The sequence below is a fragment of the Rhinolophus ferrumequinum genome, chromosome 13 (genome assembly GCF_004115265.2).
Source record: "Rhinolophus ferrumequinum isolate MPI-CBG mRhiFer1 chromosome 13, mRhiFer1_v1.p, whole genome shotgun sequence".
NCBI lineage: Eukaryota > Metazoa > Chordata > Mammalia > Chiroptera > Rhinolophidae > Rhinolophus > Rhinolophus ferrumequinum.
In genome coordinates this window covers 5,190,282-5,214,058 of record NC_046296.1, presented here as the reverse complement: position 1 = coordinate 5,214,058, position 23,777 = coordinate 5,190,282, and the positions used below count along the sequence as shown (strand labels likewise).

The following is a 23,777-nucleotide window of genomic DNA, read 5'->3' as shown; positions in this document are numbered from 1 at the left end:
TTGCCTTGAGTTTCGCGTTTGGCCTGCGCAGGCTCAAGCCCGCAAGATGGCGGCGGCTGGAGCTGGCCGTCTGAGGCGGGCGGCGTCAGCTCTGTTGCTCCGGAGCCCCCGACTGCCGACCCGGGAGCTGTCAGCTCCGGCCCGGCTCTATCACAAGAAGGTTGTTGATCATTATGAAAATCCTAGAAACATGGGGTCTCTTGACAAGACATCTAAAAATGTTGGAACTGGATTAGTGGGGGCTCCAGCATGTGGTGATGTAATGAAATTGCAGATTCAAGTGGATGAAAAGGGGAAGATCGTGGATGCCAGGTTTAAAACACTTGGTTGTGGTTCTGCAATTGCCTCCAGCTCCTTAGCCACTGAATGGGTGAAAGGGAAGACGGTAGAGGAAGCCTTGACCATCAAAAACACAGACATCGCCAAGGAACTCTGCCTTCCCCCTGTGAAACTGCACTGCTCCATGCTGGCTGAAGATGCGATCAAGGCTGCCCTGGCTGATTACAAACTGAAACAAGAACCTAAGAAGGGAGAGGCGGAGAAGTGAGCCCTTGGCGAAGCTTCCAGCTGGGCACATCGGCTGCTTGCCCACCTGCCGTGCAGTCACCGTAGATTTCCGAAGCCCCTCACACTACAGCAAAAGAGCTATGCGACTCTCACGTTTGCTGTTCACATTGTGGCCCTAATGCAAGCAAGATACACAGTGTCATTGTTGTGAATCCTGTGGTTTCTTTCAGCCCGCTTTTATCCCCTTAACCCAGTTATGTATATTCTGAATTGTGTGTATGGCCTCAAACTGAAATCGGTAATGAAGTCCCAAGTTTTGGTAGTCTGTGAAGGGCACAAAGATCTATTTTACCTGAATCTGTTTTGGGGAAGGTCACCAATAGCATGCCTTTGTAATATTCTTTGCTAGAACCAAGCATTGTATATAAAACATATCTGCATATATACAGTAAATAAAAGAACGCAAGACAAAAAAAAAATGTTTGCCTTTTGTGGTCATTTTGATTTTGGGGAAGAGCCAGAAGTCGCACGGTGCCAGATCCAGTGAATAAGGTGGATGAGGACACATCATCATGTTTTTATTTGACAGAAATTGCTGTACCAGAAGCGATGTGCAACATGGAGCCTGTCTGTTGTGATCACAAAATACCGTGAATGCTGCTGCGAGTGCCATCCAACGGAAAGGCAGGGATCTTCAATACAGGAAGCGGTGCGTTGAACCTTAGTAATAGTGTGTGACAAGTTCCGACTTGTTCGGTGCAGTCAGTCGGGTGTGAGCTACAGTTGAAAGAAGGTCTGTTTTAAAGTGTGCTGTAAATCATCTTCCATCATGACAACGCTCCATGTCACACATCACTTCTGGTGTATGGCAATTTCTATCAAATAAAAACATTATGGTGCGTCCTTACACCTCATTCCCTGGATCTGGCACCGTGCAACTTCTGGCTCTTCCCCAAAGTCAAAATGACCATGAAAGGAAAACGTTTTGAATCAATTCAGGACATCGAGGCAGTCACGACGGCGCAAATAAAGACACTAACAAAAGAGGACTTCCAGAACTGCTTCAGAAAGTGGCAAGAACAATGGGAAGCGAGGGAGAGTATTTTAAAGGAGATTAATGGCAATGTGTCTTTTACTTTAATAGATTTTTAAAAATTTAAACACTCATCGTATTGTTTGATCACATCTTGTATAAATGGAATCACACAGTATTTGTCCTTTTGTGTCTAGCTTATTTCATTTAGCATAATGTTCATCCATGTTGTAGCATGTGACAGGATTTCCTTCCTTTTTAAGGCTGAATGATATTCCATTGTGTACACAGACAACATTTTGCTTAACCATTTATCTGCTGGACACTTGGGTTGCTTCCACATTTTAGCTATTGTGAATAAAGCTGCTATGAACGTAGGTGTACAAATATCTTTTGGGGGCATTCTTACAATTCTTTTGGATAAATATCCAGAAGTATAACAGAATTACTGGGTCATATGGTAGCTCTAGTTTTAACTTTTTGAGGAACTGCCACACTGATTTCCATAGTGGCTGCACCATTTTACATTCCCACCAACAGGGCACAGGGGCTCCGATTTCTCCACATCCTCGTCAACACTTGTTATTTTTATCGTTTTTGATAGTAGCCATCCAATGGGTATGAGGTGGTTTCAAGTTTACATTTTAACTTAAGACCATAATTTTATGCATCTCGCAATGGTTTAGTAAGCCCTCATGAAAACAGTCTCCCCAGGAAGGAGACAGTGAACAAGATACAGGAACGAGCAGGCTCCCAGGGGTGTGGGTGCATCTTGCTTACCTGCTTTTCCACAACCCTGGAGGCCCACACAGTGCAGGTACCCAGTAGCCTATGCTAAACTAGAGGGGGGCAGGCCAGAGGGGTGACACTACTAGAGAGACTGGCTTTGATGTAGGGACTGTCCCTTGCAAAAGGACACTGCCTCAGAAAGGAATGTAGTCTCACATAAAGGTCCCTTATATGTTTTAATGCAAGTATAGAGATTATTCCTGTCAGTTTGATACAGTCCCATTCATTTATTTTTGCTTTTACTTCCCTTGCCTTTGAGGTCAAATTCATAAAATCCTTTTTGAACCCAAGGTCCATAAGTTTACTACCTATGCTTTCTTCTATGCAATTTACTGTTTCAGGCCTTATATTTAAGTCTTTGATCCATTTTGAGTTAATTTTGGCATATGGTGACAGATAGCAGTCTAGTTTCATTCTTTTGCACGTGGTTTTCCAATTATACAAGCACCATTTATTAAAGAGGCTTTCTTTTCTCCATTGCATGTTTTTGGCTCCTTTGTCAAGAATTATCTGCCCACATATACGTGCGTTTCTTTCTAGGTTCTCAATTCTATTCCATTGGTCTGTGTATCTGTTTTTATGCCAATACCATGCTGTTTTGCTTATTGCCACTTTGTAGTATAAATTGAAGTCAGGAATAGTGATACCTCCGGCCTTGTTCTTTTTCCTTAGGATTGCTTTGGCTATTCGGGGTCTTTTGTGAATCCATACAAATCTGATGATTTTTTTTGTTGTTGTTCTATTTCTTTAAAAAATGCCACTGGGACTTTGATGGGGATTATATCAAACTAAAAAGCTTCTGCACAGCAAAAGAAACCGTCAACAAAACAAGGAAGCAAACAAACGAATGGGAGAATATATTTGTAAACAACACCTCTGATAAGGAGCTAATATCCAAAATATATAAAGAGCCATACAACTCAACAATAAAAAAACAAACAACCCAATTTTAAAAATGGGCAGAGGACCTGAACAGACACTTCTCCCAAGAAGACATACAAACAGCCAACAGATACATGAGAAAATGCTCAACTTCACTTGCTGTTAGGAAAACGCAAATCAAAACCACGATGAGATAACATGTCACATTTGTCCGAATGGCTATTATCAACAAAACAAGTAATAACAAGTGTTGGAGAGGCTGTGGAGAAAAAGGAACTCTCATACATTGCTGGTTGGGAATATAAATTGGTACAACCACTATGGACAACAGTATGGAGGTTGCTAAAGAAATTAAGACTAGAATTACCATGTGACCCACCAATCCCTCTTCTGGGTGTCAACCCAAAACCCCTGAAAACATTTATCCTTAAAGATATATGTACTCCTATATTCACTGCGGCATTATTCACAGTGCCAAGACATGGAAACAACCAAACTGTCCTTCAATAGATGGATAAATAAAAAAGATGTGGTATATACATACAATGGAATATTACTCAGCCGTAAGATGAAATACTGCCATTTGCGACATGTATGAATCTTGAGAATATTATGCTAAGCAAAATAAGCCAGACAGAAAAAGTCAAGAACCATATGATTTCACTCATATGTGGGATATAAAACTGAAAAACAAACAAACAAAAACTCATAGACACAGACAACAATTTAGTGGTTACCAGTGGGTAAGGGGAGAGGGGGAGAGGTAGAAAAGGGTAAAGGGGGTCAAATATATGGTGACGGAAGGCGAACTGACTGGGTGGTGAGCACACAATGTGATATACAGATGATGTATTATAGAATTGTACACTTGAAACCTATAATAATTTCACTAACCAATGTCACCTCAATAAATTTAATAAAAATTAATTTAAAAAAAGTTTTTTGAAGTTTATTCCTGTCAACTGGGAGAAGACGTTTACTAAAACGAGGGAAAGGGGTTATAAGTGTACACGATCTATTATAGTTCTCTTGTTTTAGCTACTCAGGTTCTTACGGGAATAAAGGAGGACAAATTATTTTAAAAATAAGCCACAGGGGCCGGCCCGGTGGCTCAGGTGGTTGGAGTGCCATGTTCCTAACGCTGACGCTGAGGTCGACGGTTCGATTCCCTCATGGGCCAGTGAGCTGCGCCCTCTACAGCTAAGATTGTGAACAACAGCTCTCCCTGGAGCTGGACTGCCGTGAGCAGCCGGAGGTCTGCGTGAGGTGCCACGGGCTGCCGCGGGCTGCCGCGGGCTACCGTGTGCTGCAAGCAGCGGCCAGTGGCCAGTGTGAGTGGCCGGCAGCCGGTGAGAGCTGCTGCGTCAGCCCGGTGGGGAGCGCAAGGCTCATAATCCCAGCATGGGCCAGGGAGCTGTGTCCTACACAACCAGACTGAGAAAGAACAGCTTGAACTGCAGTGGCGGGGGTGGGGGGTGGCAGAAGAAGGGGGAATAAAAAAAATAAGCCACAGGACTCCTGGCCATGACTTCCTCTGTACCTGAGGCTTTGGCTTCCCCTGCTATAGCTGATGACTCAGGAAGTCGCCTAAGATTGGTCTGGTGAAACCTTTCCCAGGCAGCCCTCCTTCAGGGTCACAAGCAGGACGGGTCCATTTCAAAATCATACAGAATCCTCCCTTTCCCCCTTGTCCAGAGGAAAAGTGTATATACACACTTGGTGAAACTTTGCTTTTGTTTTTCTGACTGTCTGGGATTCCAGAGAACAGACAAGATGAGCTGCTTTGCAAACGCAGTAAGCCCACACATGAGAATGACTACATCGTGTGTGACAAACGGGCTTCTGGGTCACCCCTCTATAAACCCAAAGGACAGGCATTCCTGCCTGCCTCCTTCACCTGGGTCCCCCATGTTTGCTCTGCCTGAGCCGATGGTCCTGGTGTGGCCCACTCTGGCCCCCAGGTTGGGGGCCTTGGCCAGGAGCTTCACTTCGAGACACTCTGAACAACTCCGTGGGGGATGCATTGTTTCCCTGTCCACCCCCTGCACTGGCTGTTAGGGAACTGAGCTCTCACTGCCCAGTCTCCGCTGTGGTTGGAGGACTTGGGACCTGGAAAGACCGAGCCCTTCAGGACCAGGAGAATCATGAGCTCTGTCTTCAATCAGTGAAGCAATTACTGGGGGTGGGGTGGGGTGCACGGGGAAGAGTGCACAGGAAAGCTGACTGGCGTTCTTATCTGCAGACTGGCAGCATCTGGGCATTTACACTGGCACTGCTTGCTCCCAGTCACCCAATTTTTCCTGAAATCTGTGCTTCTGGATGATTCTGGAAGTGGGTGATTTACAAGGCTAATGGTAGCCCTGTGTTGGGGCTCAAAGGGAACTGAGGCAATAGCCTGGTTTTCAGACGCTTTTTTTGGGGTGACCCTGGGTGACAGCTGCTTTACAGTGTTTATCCTCAAAAAGAGGGGCTCAGCCACTGAGGGGAGGGCTGAGGGTGGCACACGCGGGTGCAGCCGGCAAACATGAAGCGGGGGTGGCGGGGCCATTCTGGGACAACAGGCCAACTGGCCTTTCGCAGGTGCGGACCCCAATCTCATCTGATTCTCTCCCAAACCCTCTGAGGACAGATTCCTACAGGTGATGGAACCTGCCCACGGCCTTCCTCCATAGTGGTGGTGGGTGCCTTTCCCCATTTTGCCACTAGAGCTGTGTCCCCTCTGCTGACCTGCCCTCAGCTCGGAGCAAACAGACATTTTGTCACCCTCTACCCAGCATTCCCTACTTAATGGCAGGAAACCTAGAATAGAACTAGTTAGATGTAATTTTACCTTAAAAATCACCAAATTAAGTTTCCTTAGTTGTTACCCCATGTGGTAATAAAAATTTTAAAAGTCATTCAATGTATTTCCTGAAAAACTCATTCTGCCAGGAAATATCACCTTGGCAGGGATGTCAAATAGTATTTCTGAAGACCCTTTTTCACAATAAGCTTCATTAAGTTTCTCTGTCCAGAATGTGAGCCTGTGGATGTGCCATAGCAGGAAAAAATTAAACAGCCCCCAATCCCATCCTTTTGGGATTTAAGGCACCATTATATCAAATACCATGTGTTATATAAACACATTCTAAAGGGTTCATTGTTTACCCCTCTCTCTGCCCACTTGGCCCCAAAACACTTTCGAGGCACAAAATACCATCATTGTGTCTTCAAATCCATGAGGATTGAGATTATCTATTCTGTTTAAGTTTTAAAGGCTCATATTGTGGTTGCCTATGAAGCGAGTGGACTGTTCGCATGGTCCAATCTCCAAACACTTTTTTGCAAATTATTTTTTTTTAGTCACAGAACCACCATGGGAGGGATGCTGAGAAGGACCAGGTCAGCCCTGCCCAGTATGAACAGCTCTTGCTCAGCTAATCGTGGAATTAGTGCATTATAGCGCTTTGCGGGTTCGGAGCTAGTCTCACTCCCTTGTGAGGGGCATTAGAAATGACGTGTTCTCTCTACTGTCTGTCCCAGCTAACCACGCTGCTGTGAGCATCGGAGTGTGCCGTGGGATGAAACAGGGGCTAACCATTGTTCAAACAGACATCTTTTCCACAGTGTGGCCCCAAAACATACAAAGTCACATCTGGTCCTGAGGCTGGGGACGCTGAAGCTACACACCCGAGGATGCGAAGAGATGTCTGTCTGTCATGTGGTAATTACACCGTAAGCAGCCACAAGCCTGTCAGCTTCCCTCCAGTATTTTAAGGAGTGGAGGGGTGTAGGGGCGACACCCAGGAAATGGGCCAAACCGTGCTCCTCTCCTCCTTCATTCCTGAGGTGGGAGAGCAGGTGTGGGTAGCCACTGTCCTCAGATGCTGCTCGTGGAGCAAGTAGGGACAGGTTCACCCTAGAGTGGAACTCTGGAGAGAATACTTCTCTAGCCAACTCAGGGTAAGCCCCCGACCATGGGATGGGTTTACACTTGTTCACACCATAGCCCGGTCCGCCATCACTGACCTTTTGGGAATCCACAAGTGCACACAAATTGGGCAAATTTTCTTTCCCCTGACTTTGCAGGCGGGGTGGGGGACCCCCGAGGGGTGGGGGGGCTCTGGGTGTCCAGGTTGAAGTGACTATTGATTACATTTCAGAGCAGCACAGAATCTGCAAGACACCGAGTCACAATGAAACCCCGGGCTTCACTGTGAGTGACCCTCTACGAGGGCAGAAGTGACCACTCCAAAGACATACAGGCCATGTGTGTGGCTATAAACAATGGACTCTGGCTTTTACTGGTTTTCCAAGTGTCAGCATAATATGGACAACTCCAACTCTATCCACCCCTCAGCCAGCTCGTCTACAAGGGGAAAATGATCATTTATGTACAAATACATTGTATGGGCTTCAAATGGCGGCACCATGAGCTCTGTGGTTTGCACATGAAAAAGAGCTCAGTGCTTCCTCATGGGGGAGGGTGGTACCCAGGATGAGCTCTTCCGCCCTGCTGAGGTCATACCTCTCCTGCCTGTCAAACTTTCCCAGCAGCCCTGTTCACCAGCTCCATACCTTACATTCCTACCCCTCACCTAACAAGTTCTATCATCCTCCACTCAGATATGGGAGCCTAGATTAAGTCAAATGTGTTTACCACTCCCTTCTCCCTCTGGCCAAATGACATGACAACAGAGAACAGACACAATGGAGTTTTGTTCTTTGAGATGGGATGCTGGTCTGGTCATCTGCTCAGACAAGAAAAACAAGGTATGGGGTTGATTGTATCAGACCTGTAACCATCCTGAAGAATGTCACCAAAATCCTATCTCCCAACAAGACCGGAATTTCTGCTCAAAGAATGAAAATAAATACCAACTGTGGGCTCCAGTGATGTGATCTGGATTACCTCTTGGCCACCCAGAGCCCGGCCACCCCCACCATGAGAATCTTAGGAGAACATACGGGGCCCCCGGGGGCCCTGGCTGCCCTGTGGTGGGCGTGGATGGAGACGTGGGAGATGCAGGCTGCACTTGCCTTTATGGTGGTGCCGGGACCAATGTCATGCAGCAGGGACATCTCTGGGGGGCTCCTGGGCAGACCATCATCCTCAGAACTCATGCCGGCATCATCTCCCCGCTTGGCAGGAAGGCCTCCTGGAGGTGGTGGTCCCATTTTCACATTACACTGTATTTTTAACTGGATTGGAATAAAGAACATTTGCTCTTGTTTTTATCAGCGACTTTTATCAACAAATCCTCCTGCCCCAATTCATTCATTTGGGGGATATTTTCAGTGCCCTTGCCTGGTGCAGGGGACTGAACCACAAGAACCTCTGCCACTGGCTCTCTTGCTGTCATCTTGAAAATGAGTGGTTATGATTTAGAACGAGTCGATGTCCAGGTGTAACTAACTTGGCATGTCTTGGGAGAGCTATGATATGCACGCAATTACACTTCAAAATATATCCAAAATACCAAGCAGCAACGATTTAAAAACTTCCTGATTTGTGTGTGACATACATACTAAGTGACACCGCCAGGAAAAGCTTACCTGCAGAGCCTTAATCCGGTCACACACATTTTCCTGGGAGAACACCCGCACTGGCCGTGAAGGGTCCTGGCCCGACTCGGGAATGAAAATACTGTCATGCGAGAGGGCCCGGCTGCCCAGTGAGCCCCTTGACTCCCTAGGATAAAAGGGACACCATGAAACTCTGCTCACCATGACCTCTCACCTGGGGCCCTTGGGACGAACAGCAAGGGGCATGTGGGTCCATGGCTCAGCATATGACAAACCCACGGCTACATTTATTTTTGAATTGGTCCTGACTTAGGTTTATCCCCACCCTATCAAATACCACGGTCAACTATTAGGAGCATTGTTGAGACAGGAATTTTTCTAACAGATCTGAAGGTTGTGTGAATCCTTTTCCTTAAAGGAAAAACCAAGGTCTGATGAGGTGTGAGGTCCAAGACAGGGAGGCCCCGGCTGGCTGGTGGGGTTGCCCAGGAGGGTGAGGTCATTCCCGTGGCACACATGCAGCCCCTCGGTGGACTGGAGGCCGTGTCTACACAGCAGGCCGAGGGCCGGCCTGACAGAGGCGTCCTCACAAGGTAGTCCAAAGCACATGTCCACAGCTAGGCTTGAGAAGTGCACATCTGCAAAGCCTCGCCCTTTTCATTCCTGATTTGATCCGTGCAACCTAACCTGTGTTCCTAGGTCCAGGGGTGTAGATGGCGGGCCCTTGTGTCATCACCGTCTCAGCCCCTTCTCCAGCCCTGACCTCAAGGCTCCAATTTGGAACTGCACCCACAGGACATTCACAAAATGTCCTAAGAGGATGTGGGAGTTAGCTGTCACATTTTCCTAGCCGCGTGGCTGCCTGAACAATAGGTGGAAGGAGGTGATTGAGACCCAATGATGAAGGAAGGAAAGCCGGCCTCTGCAGACACTGGCAATCCTGTGCACCATGCCCCCCTCACCCCCACCCACCCCAGGCATCCTGTCCTCTGTGAGGCATTAGGGACTCTTAGGATCTAAGTGTGTTGGCTAGAGATTCTGTCTAACTTCTTTCTAGCCCGCTACAGCGAGTGGGGAACCCAAGGCTCCCAGAAGGGTGCGTCCTCACATTTCTGGGACGGAATCGGGCCTAGTGAAAGCACCAGGCAGGCCCTCCCACAAAGGCAGCTCTTGTCACAAAGATCACAGGCACACCTGGGTTTCCCTCCTACAGTGGGCAGCCTGTGGCCATACCCTTTGGAAACCGTGATCACTGCCCAAACACCTCCACTCTGGTTGGAACTGGGAGTTGAGACAACAGGAAAAGGCCTCCGCAAAATGCACTGGCAAAAACACAAGGTCAAACACAGCAACATTTATGGAAACGAAAGACTGGAAGCAACCCAAATGTCCCCCAGGAGGTGTCCGAGTAAACTATGGAACATGTTATGTGCAGACCGCAGCTGACCAATGGGTGAGAAAGATGTCTGTGAGCTGCATACGGGCAGCACAAGACTATACTAAGCAAAAACTAAAAAAGAGTACAGAACGTTGATGGTGTGTTAGCTGGGTGTCGGAAACGGGGTGAGAATATAGATGAACACATGTGAACATATGTATGTGTTTGCTCATATTTTTAAAAATAAAAGGGTAAGTAAACTAATTTAAAAAAATTATTTCCTTTGAGGGAAGAGTAGAACAAGGTGGGAGACTGGTGCCACGGTACCTACATTTACAATTCTGAAATTACGTAAATGTTTTACATAGTTAAAAGACAAAAGTCAAATGAAAAAGGAAATAAAACAATCTCTAAAACTAGAAAACAATAAGGATAAAAAGAGAAAACAATCAGAAACAAGCCTGGTTTTATATCAGGTTGTTGGCATAACCACACAGAGAAAAGTGATTTCGAGTGACTTTAACTCGACATCCAAGTGTACATCCGTAATAGGATAAATTCTAAGAACAAAAAAACTCCAGAGATAACAAATTGCACTCGGTAGTCTCATGAGTAGCTACTCATACTGATTTTTTAAAAAACAGTGCAGAACAATCTCTATAGTATGAAACTTCTGTGTGGGAAAGGAGGACAATAAAATTATTATAAGTATATTGTACAATGAAGAAAATAATTTTATTAATATCATTAGGAACCAAGATTTCCAGGATAAAAGTGAATTCAAACAAAAAAGTAAAATTTCTGTCTTAATAAATTTAAACTGGAGATATGAGTGAATTCATGATTTATATTTCTCCCAAAATATAAAGCATTGTTGCTAACTATAAGTATTGGAAAGGTTTAGAAGTAATAATATCCAACTCACTACCAATCACCACCCCTGTGTGGTCTCTAAAAACCATTTCTCACTGAAAGGAACTAGAACCCTGTGAAGAAACGGTGGACTACAGGTCTAAGGCAGGAAATACGCTAAGTAAAACTGAGATTTCTCCTAAGAAAGCAAGGACGCTTTCAGAGACAAGTGGGGTCATGTCCAAACAACCCAGGAGCTAATGCAAAGTGATTCCCAATAACATAAGATGGGACAATGTGAACATAAAAATGAATAAAGACTGTCCTGGGTTAAAGCAAATCATATAAAAATCCGTGCATTCATCATGATACTCAAGAAAAAAGAGAAGAAAAAACAAAAACTCATTGGCCAGTATTGGAAGCTGAGAGGGCCCCAGGTCATCACTCTGGAGGTGGATCAATAAGAGCATCATTTTTCCAAGCACTGTCCTGCCTTTCCTGTACCAATTGTATTTGAAAGCCAGCAAGGCACTGGTGAAGGAAAGTTCTTCACAGAAGAATTGCAGCTGATGCATGCAGAACGAATGACAGAATTATGAAAACCACCCTTGTGCGATGAAATGATGGATCCAGGCAATGGGTGTTAAAACCACTGGTGGAGGGATCGCAGTGATACCCCCCTGAACCCACTGCTCAGTCTTAGAGCCACTAGAAGTGGGACAACCAGAAAGTATGTGCCTGGTGGTGTGAAGTGACAGTGAGTATCTAGCACCATCTTGAGCCTAAATCTAAGTAAATACCTAGATCCGTTTAACACTTTACGAGAAATGCAGAGAACACAGGAGTGAGCACAACCATGCTAAGCAAAAGCAAAGCCAGAAGGTGGGATATTCCGCCCAGCAAATGACCCCGCTTGTCCAGCAGATCATGGCATGACACAAGCGGGGAGGGGAGGCTCCTATAGATTAAGAGGTTTAAGAAGCATAACAACACAGGCACAATAAATGGGTGCCAACTTTTCAAACCCACAGGCTTGCCAGCATGAATGTGCCTTGGCAGATGGGACTCTTCCGCCCATGGTGATGGAAGAGAGGTTGCTACAGAGTCTAGAAGACACACAGACTTACAGAGGGTGGAGAGGTGGCTTTAAGACCTTGCCTGTTCCTCTGCGCTGCTCTCTAAAAAACGTCATTTGTGCTTCCTGAGCCTCGTCACTCTCCACCCGCAAGCTTCCTTTCCTAGCGTCAATCCAGCAAACTTTTACCAGTCAAGGAGGACCAGACTGCTGCTAGGTGCTGGGAATATAAACATGGAAAGGACACTGTCCCACCTTCCCATGGGTTCTGGTGATAGAGAGGAGATGGACACATGGACAGGCTATTTCACCCCAGCTGGGAACCTCCTGCTATGCTCCTTCCTGTTCCATGGCCAGAGGGGACATCCCAGGCCTGTCTCCCCACACCAGAACTGTGTGCTGCAGTCAAAAGACCGGGGTGGGCCGGGTGAGGGTCAGTTTTCCTGGGGCTGGCCCAGTGAAGACACTGACTAATTCACAATGTTATCCCTATAATGTCTTGCTCCCCAACAGTTTGGGGCACACTGCCTAAAAATTCTGTGTCCTTCTCCTCTCCGTACCTCACAAGGTACAATGGGGCACCTGCTCACTGCTAGCTGGGAGAAAAAAAACAAAAAATACCTCAAAGAAAAAAACTTGAATCTTTCCTCTTCCGTAATTTGGTGCCACCAAGTGGTCAGTGTAATTTTTACTCCTTTAAAAACCAGAGAGGAGACCAGTGAGGAGGAAGGGGGACAGGAGGCCACCACTAGGACGCTGAAGCCCCATGTCACCGTGATCGGTTTCCCATTCTTGAGGGTCATTATGACTCTGAAGACTTTTATCATTGGATTAAGAGCCAATGTTGTTTCAAAGAAAACTTAAAAGTTGGCATAGCAACAAACCTGTTTGGTTTTTTTTTTTTCTTTCACTCACAGATATAACTGCTGAAATAACTAGAACATATGTATTGTAACTATATTTTGGTGAAATGCAAATTATAAAAATAAGGATTTCTTCACTAGCTTCTATCAAATTTTATGCCTACTGAGTCTGTTCTTCCTGACAATATTTTGGGATTAGTTTTCTAAGAAGGAACAGGAAAAGCCTCTTGCTCCCTTCTTTCTTCTCCCTTCTCCCCTCTTCCTGTCTCTTTGAAAATTTTCTTATCAAATTACCCAAAGTTCAAGCTTAAAGAGAGATACTTCCCTGGTATAGTATCCCGGTCCTCAATAAGAGTTTCAGGTCAAAATCAATCAAGGTTTGTACCCTAATCTTGTCACTTTCAGCTGTAGGACATTGGGCAAGTTCTCCAAAATTTTGCTAAAGTGTGGTGTGCTCATTGATGAAATGGTATCTTACCTCCTGTCCCACAGCGACTGTAGATGTTTAATATACACAGCACCTGGCACACAGCAGGTACCTAATAATTTCCCCGCAATGTTGTCCCTAACATGTATGAAAAGACAGAAAGCGCAACTTCTATGGGAGAACCTGCCATAGAATTACCGGGGTGGCAAATAGACTCGGAAACGCAGCAAATTACCAAGACAACGGGACAGAGTATTCGGCGCTTCCGCTCACACAAGCCTCAAGGATGTGAAAAGCAACTTACTCAAGCTCATCCTCTGAGTCATAGCCCACTGGCCCTGACTCGACGGCCATGACCTCACTCTTCGCCTGACTTTGCTTCCAGGTGCTACTTCCTGTGGATGAAGGGGATTCCTTTCTCTTCTTCTTCCCGAAGAACTTCTTAAATGTTTTGAATTTGGATTTTTTCTTTCCTGTGCGGAAGGAATGCATGGGAGGGCTTACCAAGCCTGTGCAAGACATGCATGAGGAGAGAAAGCAAGAACAAGCATGCAGCCCACTGTCCTTTACAGTCAAAGATGCCACTGCTGGATTCGTGGATGTGGGTGACAGTGGCCGCACAGACTCAGAGTCTCACGGCTGAACATGTTTGTTTGACTTGCAATGGAGGGTCAGCTATCCACTGGGGGCCTGTTTGTGCTACATTTATTCACCTGCTAGACTTCTTAATTCAAATTCTTTAATGGTGGCAGAGACTGTTCAGGTTTTCTACTTTTTGAATCTGTTTTGTTAAGTTACATTTTTCCAGGGATTTGAGTTTTTTCCAAATTTTCAAATTTATTGACATATAGTTATTAATAATATCCTCTAATTGTTTTAGCATCCACATAATCTGTAATCAAGTTCTTTCTCAGCCCTGATACTAATTACGTGTGCCTCCTCTTTTTTTCCTTGATCAATTGCACCAGAGGTCTGTCCATTTTATTTGCCTTAAAAAAAAAAAAAAAGTTTGGCTTTGTTAATTCTCTCTACTGAATGTTTATTTTACTTATTTTATTTTCTTAAATTTTTTATTGGGGAATATTGGGGAACAGTGTGTTTCTCCAGGGCTCATCAGCTCCAGTTGCTATCCTTCAATCTAGTTGTGGAGGGTGCAGCTCACTGGCCCATGTGGGAAGTGAACCGGCAACCCTGCTGTTCGGAGCTCGAACTCTAACCAACTGAGCCATTCGGCTGCCCCCAGAATATTTATTTTTTATTGTATTAATTTTGTTCTTATCTTTATTCTTTCCTTCCTCCTACTTTCTCCAGATTTACTTTACTTTTTAAACTTCTTGAGACAAATACTTAGCTTACTAATTTTTAGGCAACTTAATTTATTAATTTTAGGTACTTTCTAAGGACTTGGGGATTTTCTTATCTTTCTGTTACTGATACCTCGCTTAACTGTACCATAATCAGATAATATACTCTGTATGATTTGAATCTGTTCAAATTTGTTGAGACTTGTTTTATGGCTTACCATACATTTATAAGTGTTCTTAGTGTGCTTGAAAATGTATTTTTTTCAATGTTCTATATATGTCATTTAGGATAAGTCCATTCTCTTTTTAATTGTGTTGTCTAAATACTTTATATCTTTAATTTTCAATGCATTTCTTCTATCAATTACTGAGATGCATTAAAAATAACCTGCTCTGACAGATTTTATCATTATTTAACTGTCAATTTCTACTCTATAACTTTTGACGTTCTGGTGCAGGGAAAGATACATTTATTATTTTGCTGGGGAACAGAACCTTTTGTGAAATGTCCTCTTTAATTTTAGTAACGCTTTTTGCCTTAATTTTTATTTTGACTGCTATTAATACAGCTATGCCAGCTTCCTTCTGCCCAGTGTTTGCCAGGTACATGTCTTTCTATCCTTTTACCTTCACCTTTTCTGAATCTTTATATTTAAGAGAATTTGAATTTAATGATCTTTAACTTCTAATTGGAAAAATTAATGCAATTAGTCTACTCACACTCGCTGTAATTACTGATATGTTAATAAAAACAAGTCCACCATCTTACGTGCTTTTCCTTAATCTCCTTTCTTGCTGTCTTTTGGATTAACTGACTTTAAAAAATTATTCCATTTCTTCCCATTTCTAGTTTGTAAGCTTCGCCTTTAATCTCTGTTATTTCAGTGATTATCCTAGAAATTATACTACACATTCTTATTATAGGACAAGACAAAGAACTTAGAATACCTTAATCCTATTTTTATGCCGTTTTCATTCTCACCTTTAAAAAACCCAAAAGATATTATTCCATGTACATTTAGATGTATCTGCTTGTTTCTCATTTCCTCTGCTCCCTGTTCCTTCTTTGTTTCAGACCTTTCATTTAGGATGATTTTCCTTCCACCTGAAGCAGATTCCTTCAGAATCCACTTTTGGGAGGGGCTACTTGTGACAAACTGTTGTTGTTTGTCTGAAAATGCTCTTATTTCTCCTTCGTTCCTGAAATATATATTTTCCTAGGTATACCATTCTAGATAGGCAGTTATTTTTCTTAGTGATTCTTTCAATAACATTGAAGCTATTATTTCACTGTTTTGTGGCTTCTCTTCTGTAGCTGAGAAGTCAGGTTTTTGTGCCCTTGAAGGTAATGTCTTTTTTTAAAATCAGACTCCTTTTAGGATTTTTTTCCCTTTGTCTTTGATTTTCTATATTTTCACTCTGTATGGATGTCCCTTTTTATTAATCCTTCTTAGGATTCATCGGGTTTCTTAAATCTGTGGATTGGGTCATCTTTTTTTAAATCAATTCCAGAAAATTCTCAGCTATTCCCTCTTCTCCTGAGACTGTGCTCGAATGTATCTTACACACTTTCACTTGGCTCTATGCCTCTTGTCCTCTCTTCTGTGTTTTCCATCTTTTTACCATTCTGTATACTTTCTTGTGATCTATAGTATACAGATCACAAGTATACTATAGGATTATATCTTATAATATATCCTATAGTTATAGGATATATAGGATATATCATATATATATATATGTATATATATATATATGTATATATATATATATATATATATATATATCTTAAGCTGATATAATCCACTGTTAAACTCACTACTGAGTTTTTAATTGCAATCATTAAACTTATTTCTAGAAAATCCATTTGACTTTTTCAAATCTGGTGTATCATTTAAAAAATTATTTCTAAAATTACATACAGTAAAATTCAGTCTTTTTGATGTACATAGAGTTGCATAATCACCACCAAAATCAAGATACAGAATGCTACATCGCCCCTCCTGATTCCCTTTTATAGCCAAACCCTTCCCCTGTCTTTAACATCTGGAAACCTCTGATATCTTCTCTGTTCCGTAGTTTTGCCTTTTCCAGGTAATGTGAGTCCTCCAACTTTGTTCTTTTTCCAAATTGTTTTTACTATTCTAATTTTTTTCCTTTTTCATGTAAAATTTCAAATCAGCTTGTCAACATTGGAAAAATATCTTTTTGGGGTTTTGATTGTTCATCTTTACCACCCCTCTGTATCCTCACTAGGTTATTCCAAAGCAAATCATCTCAGATACTATAATCATTTCATCCACACGGATTTGGCTCTTTCCTAAATAAACAAAATCGGACTCTTCTTGGAAATCAAATAAATGATTACTGGTCAATATTCTTGGTACAGAATACTGAACTGTGTCCCTGCCTTTCATAGCTGACGTATAAACAGTGTACTCTACCCCACATATAATAATACACCACTCTTTAGCTCAATTTGTGGAGAATTCACATTGTAGCAACACTGATTTGTCCAATCCAGGACAAAATAGTATCTTAGTTTGGGCTGCTATAATAAAGTACCCTAGACTGGGTGGCTTATAAATAACAAAAATTGATTTCTCACTGTTCTAGAGACTGGAAGTTTGAGATCAGGGTTCCAGCATGGTGGGGTTCTCTTGAGAGCTCTCCTCCTGCTCACAGACGGTCAACTTCTCATTGTGTCCTCTGTCCATGGCAGGAAGACAGTGAGTAGCTCTCTGGCCTCTTCTCACAAAGGCAGTAGTTCCATTCATAAGGGCTTTATCCTCTAGATCTAATTACCTCCCAAAGACCCCCACCTCCAAATACTGTCACATTGGGATTATGGTTTCAACATATGCATTTTGGAGGGACACTTTCGGTCCATAACACATACATAGCACATCTCTCCCTGTACATAGATCTTTGTTGATTTCTTTAAACAATTTATGTTTTTGTATTTTTTAGTACCTAGATCCTGTATATATTTTGTTAGGTATATACCTGAATATTTTTTCTTATGGGTGCTATTGTAAAAGGCACATTTTAAATTTCAATTTTTCATTGCTACTATATAGAAATATAATTGACCTTTTTTTAAAAAAATACTGACCTCGTATAGTGCAATATTGCTAAACTTGCTTAAGAGTTTTAGGTACTTTTTGGCTATTTTGTATAATCCTGTCACCTGCAGTTAGAGGTGGTTTTATTTCTTCTTTCCATTGGTATCCCTTTTCTTTCTTTTGCCTTCGAGCATTGGGTGGGTGCTATAGCACTTTTTATAGTTCCCTGTTCCTCCCAGATATTTTCAAACTTTTATTATCTTCAAACATGAGATGCATGTTTGTTTTTAGCACATATTTGATAATTCTGATATTCGATGCCTTTGTGTCTGTTTCTCTTGTTTCTGCTTTGTGTTAGTTTACTAGGGTTGCTATAACAGAGCACCACAAAGTAGGTGGCTTAAACAACAGAATTGTTATTGCCCCACTATTGTTCTAGAGGCTAAAAGTCCGAGATCAAAGTGTCTTTGGCATGGTTAATTCCTTCAAAGGGTTGTGATGGAGAAATCTGTCCACGTCTGTCCCTTACCTTCTGGGGGTTTACTGACAACATCTGGTGCGTCTGTGATTGTAGATACCATCACCCTAGTCTCTGACCTCATCTTCACATGGTGTTCTCCCTACATGTCTGTGTCCAAATTTCCCCTTTTCATAAGGACATCAGTCATGTCAGATTAGGGTCCCCTCCCCCACTCCAGTATGCCCCTGTGTTATCTTAACTAACTGCATCTGCAAAGACCCGATTTCCAAATAAGGTCACAGTCTAAGAGGAACTGGAGGTTAGGACTTCAACCCCCAACTGAATTTTGGAGGTGTACCATTCAACCCCTAACACGTTCTCATTCACGATGCCTCACTGCCTTATATGCCCGGTTATCCCTGATTACGTGTTTGTCACAACACTGAAGATATTATTCTCTATAATAACTTGAAGTCTAGATAGAAGGCACCTTCCTTTAGAGAAGACTGTTTGCTTCTGCAAGGTACCTAGGGTTACATCTAGTCTAGAAATATTAATAGCCAAATTCAAGGGTTGAAATTCTCTGAACTACCCAAGTGGTGCAAACTCAAGCTACAAATCCACACAAGGGTTGATTTACCTGTGGTTCATACTAATTCAGATTTTGCTGCTTCTTGGGCCCCCCGCTTACTGTAAGGAGGGTCTTCTATTAGATGGCCCACCTTGTACAGGCCTGTACTTTGGTATCGGACCCTATCCCTCACCTCCAACTCCTAAAGACATAAAAGGGAAATTCAAAATTTCCAAGATTGGTAAATGATCTGAGGGCAAAAGTAGTTTCTATGCTTGCTTATTTCTCTGGATTACCATTTTCCTTTCATTCTGGCCTCATTATTTCTTAATTTTGAAAAGATTTTTTAAAGCATGCTCTTATCTAGAATTTTCAATTTTATATATATGGAAGAGGTTAGTCTGAATAACTTAGTTCACTATTATTTGATAAAAAGAAGAATACTTACTTTCTCTCTTCCTTTTTTTAAAACTGATTCTTCATGGTGACCTCTGTAAGTACCCCAAACTAGCATTTATAGAGTTTATTTCAGGCTAATGAACTACTTCATCAAACAGTATTTTCTTGTTTAAAAACAGTAATAATTCAGTGTGCCATCATATGAGAAATTTTTAAACTAATTTTTTTTCTCAGGGTTCATTTTAAAAACCTCACATTGTATCTTTTTTTTTTTTTGGCATCTCTTGAAATGTGGCAGAGGAAACGTACTTCTAATATGAAATAGTAAGAAAAATATATCTATAATATATAAAAATATATCTATAATATATTAATGAAATTTGTATCTGAAGCTAATGGTTACCAACTAGAATTTAATACTGGAAACTGTTCCCCCTGAACTATATATAAAAAAATGACAACTAGCGTTTTGACTTTAAATAAGAGAGAGCTGGAGAACTTTGTTACCAAAATAAGGTGAGTATAAATGGCTGATCTTTAGAAAAGGTACATTGTGGGAAGATCAATGTTTTTTAATGTCAATTTTACAAGTCTATCAAGACATAAAGAGCAATATATAAATAGCAGTAAGCCAATCACATAATTGGGTAACTCTTAGGATGTGTTATGAGATGGTGATTCATGGGCCTAGAATTTCGCTCAGTAAAGGATATAATAAGGTCTTCTAAAAGAGGGAGGGAGCAAAGGCTCGCCCTTGTTATTATTATTTCTTCTAGATGGTCAAGCCATCTGATATTTTACCCAAACTCTTTATGGTACCTTTAGATGCTCTTGGAAGATAAATGATTCCATTGCACCTCTCTTCCTTTGCTTTTAAGTCAACCAAGCATGGGGACATGTTTACCTCCAGGAATGAGAGAAATGAGTCTAACACTCCTACTCCCCGCCCCCGTGTTTGACAGAGAAGCAAAGGAAGACTGCCCCTGAGTGGCCTTAAATAATCTGGATGTGCTCTGCAGTCACAGTGTGAGGGACCTGGCAGCTGTCTGAGCACGCTGTGAACTGAACCCCCAATCTCCATGAAGAGAACGCCAACGGCCTGGCTCCATCAGCCCCTCTCCCTGCCCCATGACCCAACGAGCAGGGGAAGTGAGGGCCTTACCTGTGCTGTCTTCCCCAAGGCCTTCTGCGGCCTCCCGAAGCTTAAAGTCCATCATCCTCGTGGAAATCATGTCCAGCTCACTAAAACCAGATGGAAATGCATGTTAAGGAAACATGTTTAACAGAAGTTAACAGTGAGTAAAATGGTGGTGGTGACTGCTTCTCACCCATCACCTCTCTTGCCCACACTCCAGCGAAGACAGATTCCAGGGCGGGATACAGAACAGTGCAGCCCAAAACACGTCCACAGTTCAAGATGAGTAATCACATAGGCATTTATCTAATCACTGACCGGAGCAATTTAACAGAACATAGATAACTGGAACAAAGGCTTCACCAATTTACACAATGCAGATTTGGTTCCTTTCTCTCCAAAGTTTTTCAGAAATTACGTTTTTTCTCTTGTTTACTGTAGAAAGTTTGGAAGCTACACCAACCAAGGATAACCACAGTTAATGTTTTAACGTACTTCCTTCCCCATATGTTTTCTATGCCAATATTTGTGTGTTCATGCAAACACACCCTATTAGACAGACTGACTTCTTGGTTTTCTTACTTATACCACATCGTTAAAATTCTTCCTAAGTGTTATTGTAAAGGCTACACAATATTTCAATATAAAGCCACACCATCATTGATTTACATTACATTGCTTTTAAAAAATTTTTATTATGAAATAGTTCAAACAGATAAAAAAGCACAAAGAATATATAATGAATTTAATATACAGTCACCCTTGTTTCATCTTAACCCGTTCTCCCTCTCCCACTCTCACTAGGTTATTTCAAAGCAAATCATCCAAGATATTATTATTTCATCCATTGGCTTCTTCCTAAATAAAATATCTCTGACTCTTCATGGATATCAAATAAATGATTACTGGTCAATGTTCCTGCTACAGAATATTGAACTGTGTTCCTGCCTTCCATAGCTGACTTTTAAACAGTGCACTCTACCCAACTCATACTAACTCACCATTTATTTGGAAAGCTATTTTTTACTGGCAGTTAGTAGGAATCCTCACACTTAAAAACGGAGCCCAAATATTTAATTAACCAATTAACATTTACCACTTGTACACAACACATAACGGGAAGTGATGGGAGAAATACAAGAAAATATTTAACAGAGGAAAGGAGTCACAGATCTGGGCCAGAGCTGGGTCTCCTTTAATATTAATGTCAAAATGCCCAATTCCTGACCAGCCAATTCCTTAAAAAGCGAACAAAGCTTCATCAACTTTGCCTCTCAATTTTCATATAATTTGGCTTCATAAAATGTCTGGTCAACAGAATGAAGGGGGAAAAACCCACATAATCATCTCAGTTGATGCAGAACAATCATTCCTGATTAAAAAAAAAAAAACACTAAAGAAAACTAGGAATAGAAGGAAACTACCTCAACATAATAAAGGTCATATATGAAAAACCCACAACAACCACCATACTCAAACGGGGCGCAAACTATTAATAAAAGCTTTTCCTCTAAGATCAATAACAAGACAAGGAAGCCCATGCTCACCACGTCTATTCAACATAATACGTACTTGAAGTTCCTGCCAGAGCAATTAAGCAAGAAAAAGAAATAAAAGGCATCCAAATTGATAAAGGGAAAAGTGAAATGATCTCTGTTCACAGATGACATGATCTTATATGTAGAAAACCCTAAAGATTCCATACACAAAACTACTAGAACAAATGAATTCAGCAAAGTTGCAGGACACAAAATGAACACACAAAATCAGTTGTGTTTCCATACGTTAACAATGAACAATCTGAAAAGGAACTTAAGAAAACAATTCCATTCACAGTAGCATCAAAAGGAATAAAACACCTAGGAATAAACTTAATTAAAATGAGGAAAGACTTGCACACTGAAAACTATAAAAGTTTGCTGAAAGAAATTAAAGGAGATACAAAGAATGACTTCTCAGGTTCATGGATGAAAAGACCTAATATTGTTATATCTGTACCACCCAAAGCAATCTACAAATTCAATGCAATCTTATCAAAATCCCTGATCCCAGTGCTGCTCAATGACTCTGTGAGGGAAGGGAGCAGCTACCAGGCCATTTGCAGGAAGAGGCAGCAGAGAAGGAAAAGCTGGAAAATATGAGGAGCAAGCAGGAGAGTGAAAATGGTGAGGATGGTAAAGAACCACTAACTCTGACCCTGAGTACCATCCTCCACAGTTGCCACTGAGCTAGAAGGTACAAGTGTCAGCACTTTCTGTCGCTTGAATTTGGAGTTAACCACAATTGCAATTACTTATCAAGCAGGTAGCATATCATCTGAAGTACTTCATTTAATCCCCCAGAACTTTTAGTATTCCCATTTTGGAACTCTGACCACATATTATACTTGGTAAGTTGATTAACTGACCCAAAGCGGCAAAGCAAAGACATCAGCTGATGTCCTCATGTTATACGTAGGTTGGTACACATCCTGTACTGACTGCATGCACTCATGTTGTGCTCATGTTGACTGTACCCCCAGCATGGATGGACAGGCACCTGGGACGCCTGGGGTACAGTGAAGGGTGAGACTGATGTGGTCCCTGCCTCGTGCACGTGCTGCCCCAGTGAAGGGCAGAGTCATAAGCTGTCCCCAGAGGGGCTTAAGGGAAGCTGGGACATCCAAAAGACACCAATCTCCCATCAAAATGGCTCTTCCTGCCAAGTAGCCCCTTTCCAGGGTCGGGCCAGGGCCCAGAGGCTGATGAAATCCCAGAAGCCCATCCGCTAGGTCTGACAGGGTATCCGAGCCTGAGGGAAGGGATGTGCAGCTGCCATGATAGGCTAACGCTCCTGAGAAAGAAACCATTTTGAAACCACCCTTCAAAACGTCCATTCACCTCTACACATTTTAATTAAACATTCCTTGCTGGGAGGTGCATGTGAGGGTGTGTGCACAGAGTGTGGGTGTGAAGGGCGCCCCACCCACTGAGTGTGGAGCAGATCCAGAAGCTCACTCTTGCTTCTCCTGGGTTGGATGAATTTGCTGCTATCACACCAACAGCGGGCAGAGGGTTCAGGGGCAGGCAGGAATGTGGGAGGCCCGAGAGGACGGCCCAGTCCTCACCTTCTGTAGTACATCCTGCTGGGGCCCAGGCGCAGAGAGCATCGCCAGATGCCAAGGCTGCTGACAGACTCGCACGTGGAGGCAAAAGCCACTCCACAGATGAAGGGACCACTACACAGGCTCACCTCACCTTAAAACCTGCTTGTGTTTTATGCTCCAAACACCTTCACAAGAGTCAACAGGGTGCAGAGAAAAGGGGCCACAACTTGGAAGTCAGGCAGTCCTGGGGTCGAGCCCTCAGCCTAACACTCACCCGCACCGAGCCTCAGTTTCCTCATCTACAAAATGGGAATAACAATCCTTTAACTACCTGGGATGGTGAGAACACAGTACACACAAGTACTCGCTGAGAACAGTGGTCGGTTTCCGTGGCTTGTTCATCACCATGTGCTCAGGTTCTCTGCACAGATGCAGACAGGAACACAT

At 42.7% G+C, this 23,777-nt stretch overlaps 2 protein-coding genes across 7 annotated transcripts in view; one reads left to right on the top strand and one right to left on the bottom strand.

Moving 5' to 3' along the window:
* The window catches only part of CRACDL (CRACD like), a 105,331-nt gene that overhangs the window by 23,274 nt on the left and 58,280 nt on the right, over positions 1–23,777 (bottom strand). For 5 of the 6 annotated variants that reach the window (XM_033125267.1, XM_033125268.1, XM_033125266.1 and 2 more), the window contains exons 2-5: positions 20,273–20,352; positions 13,616–13,784; positions 8,747–8,882; positions 8,231–8,392 (exon numbers count right to left, since the gene is read on the bottom strand). In XM_033125267.1, coding sequence (XP_032981158.1) covers positions 8,231–8,392; positions 8,747–8,882; positions 13,616–13,784; positions 20,273–20,342 — 537 coding nt within the window. In that variant the 5' untranslated portion in view covers positions 20,343–20,352. Of the gene's footprint in view, positions 1–8,230; positions 8,393–8,746; positions 8,883–13,615; positions 13,785–20,272; positions 20,353–23,777 lie in introns of those variants that run through there. The other variant, XM_033125271.1, reaches the window with a different exon arrangement.
* On the top strand, positions 15–977 carry LOC117033236 (iron-sulfur cluster assembly enzyme ISCU, mitochondrial-like). The gene is made up of 2 exons (XM_033125272.1): positions 15–160; positions 275–977. The coding sequence occupies exons 1-2, from the start codon at positions 47–49 to the stop codon at positions 545–547; spliced, it is 387 nt and encodes a 128-aa protein (XP_032981163.1). The 5' UTR covers positions 15–46; the 3' UTR covers positions 548–977.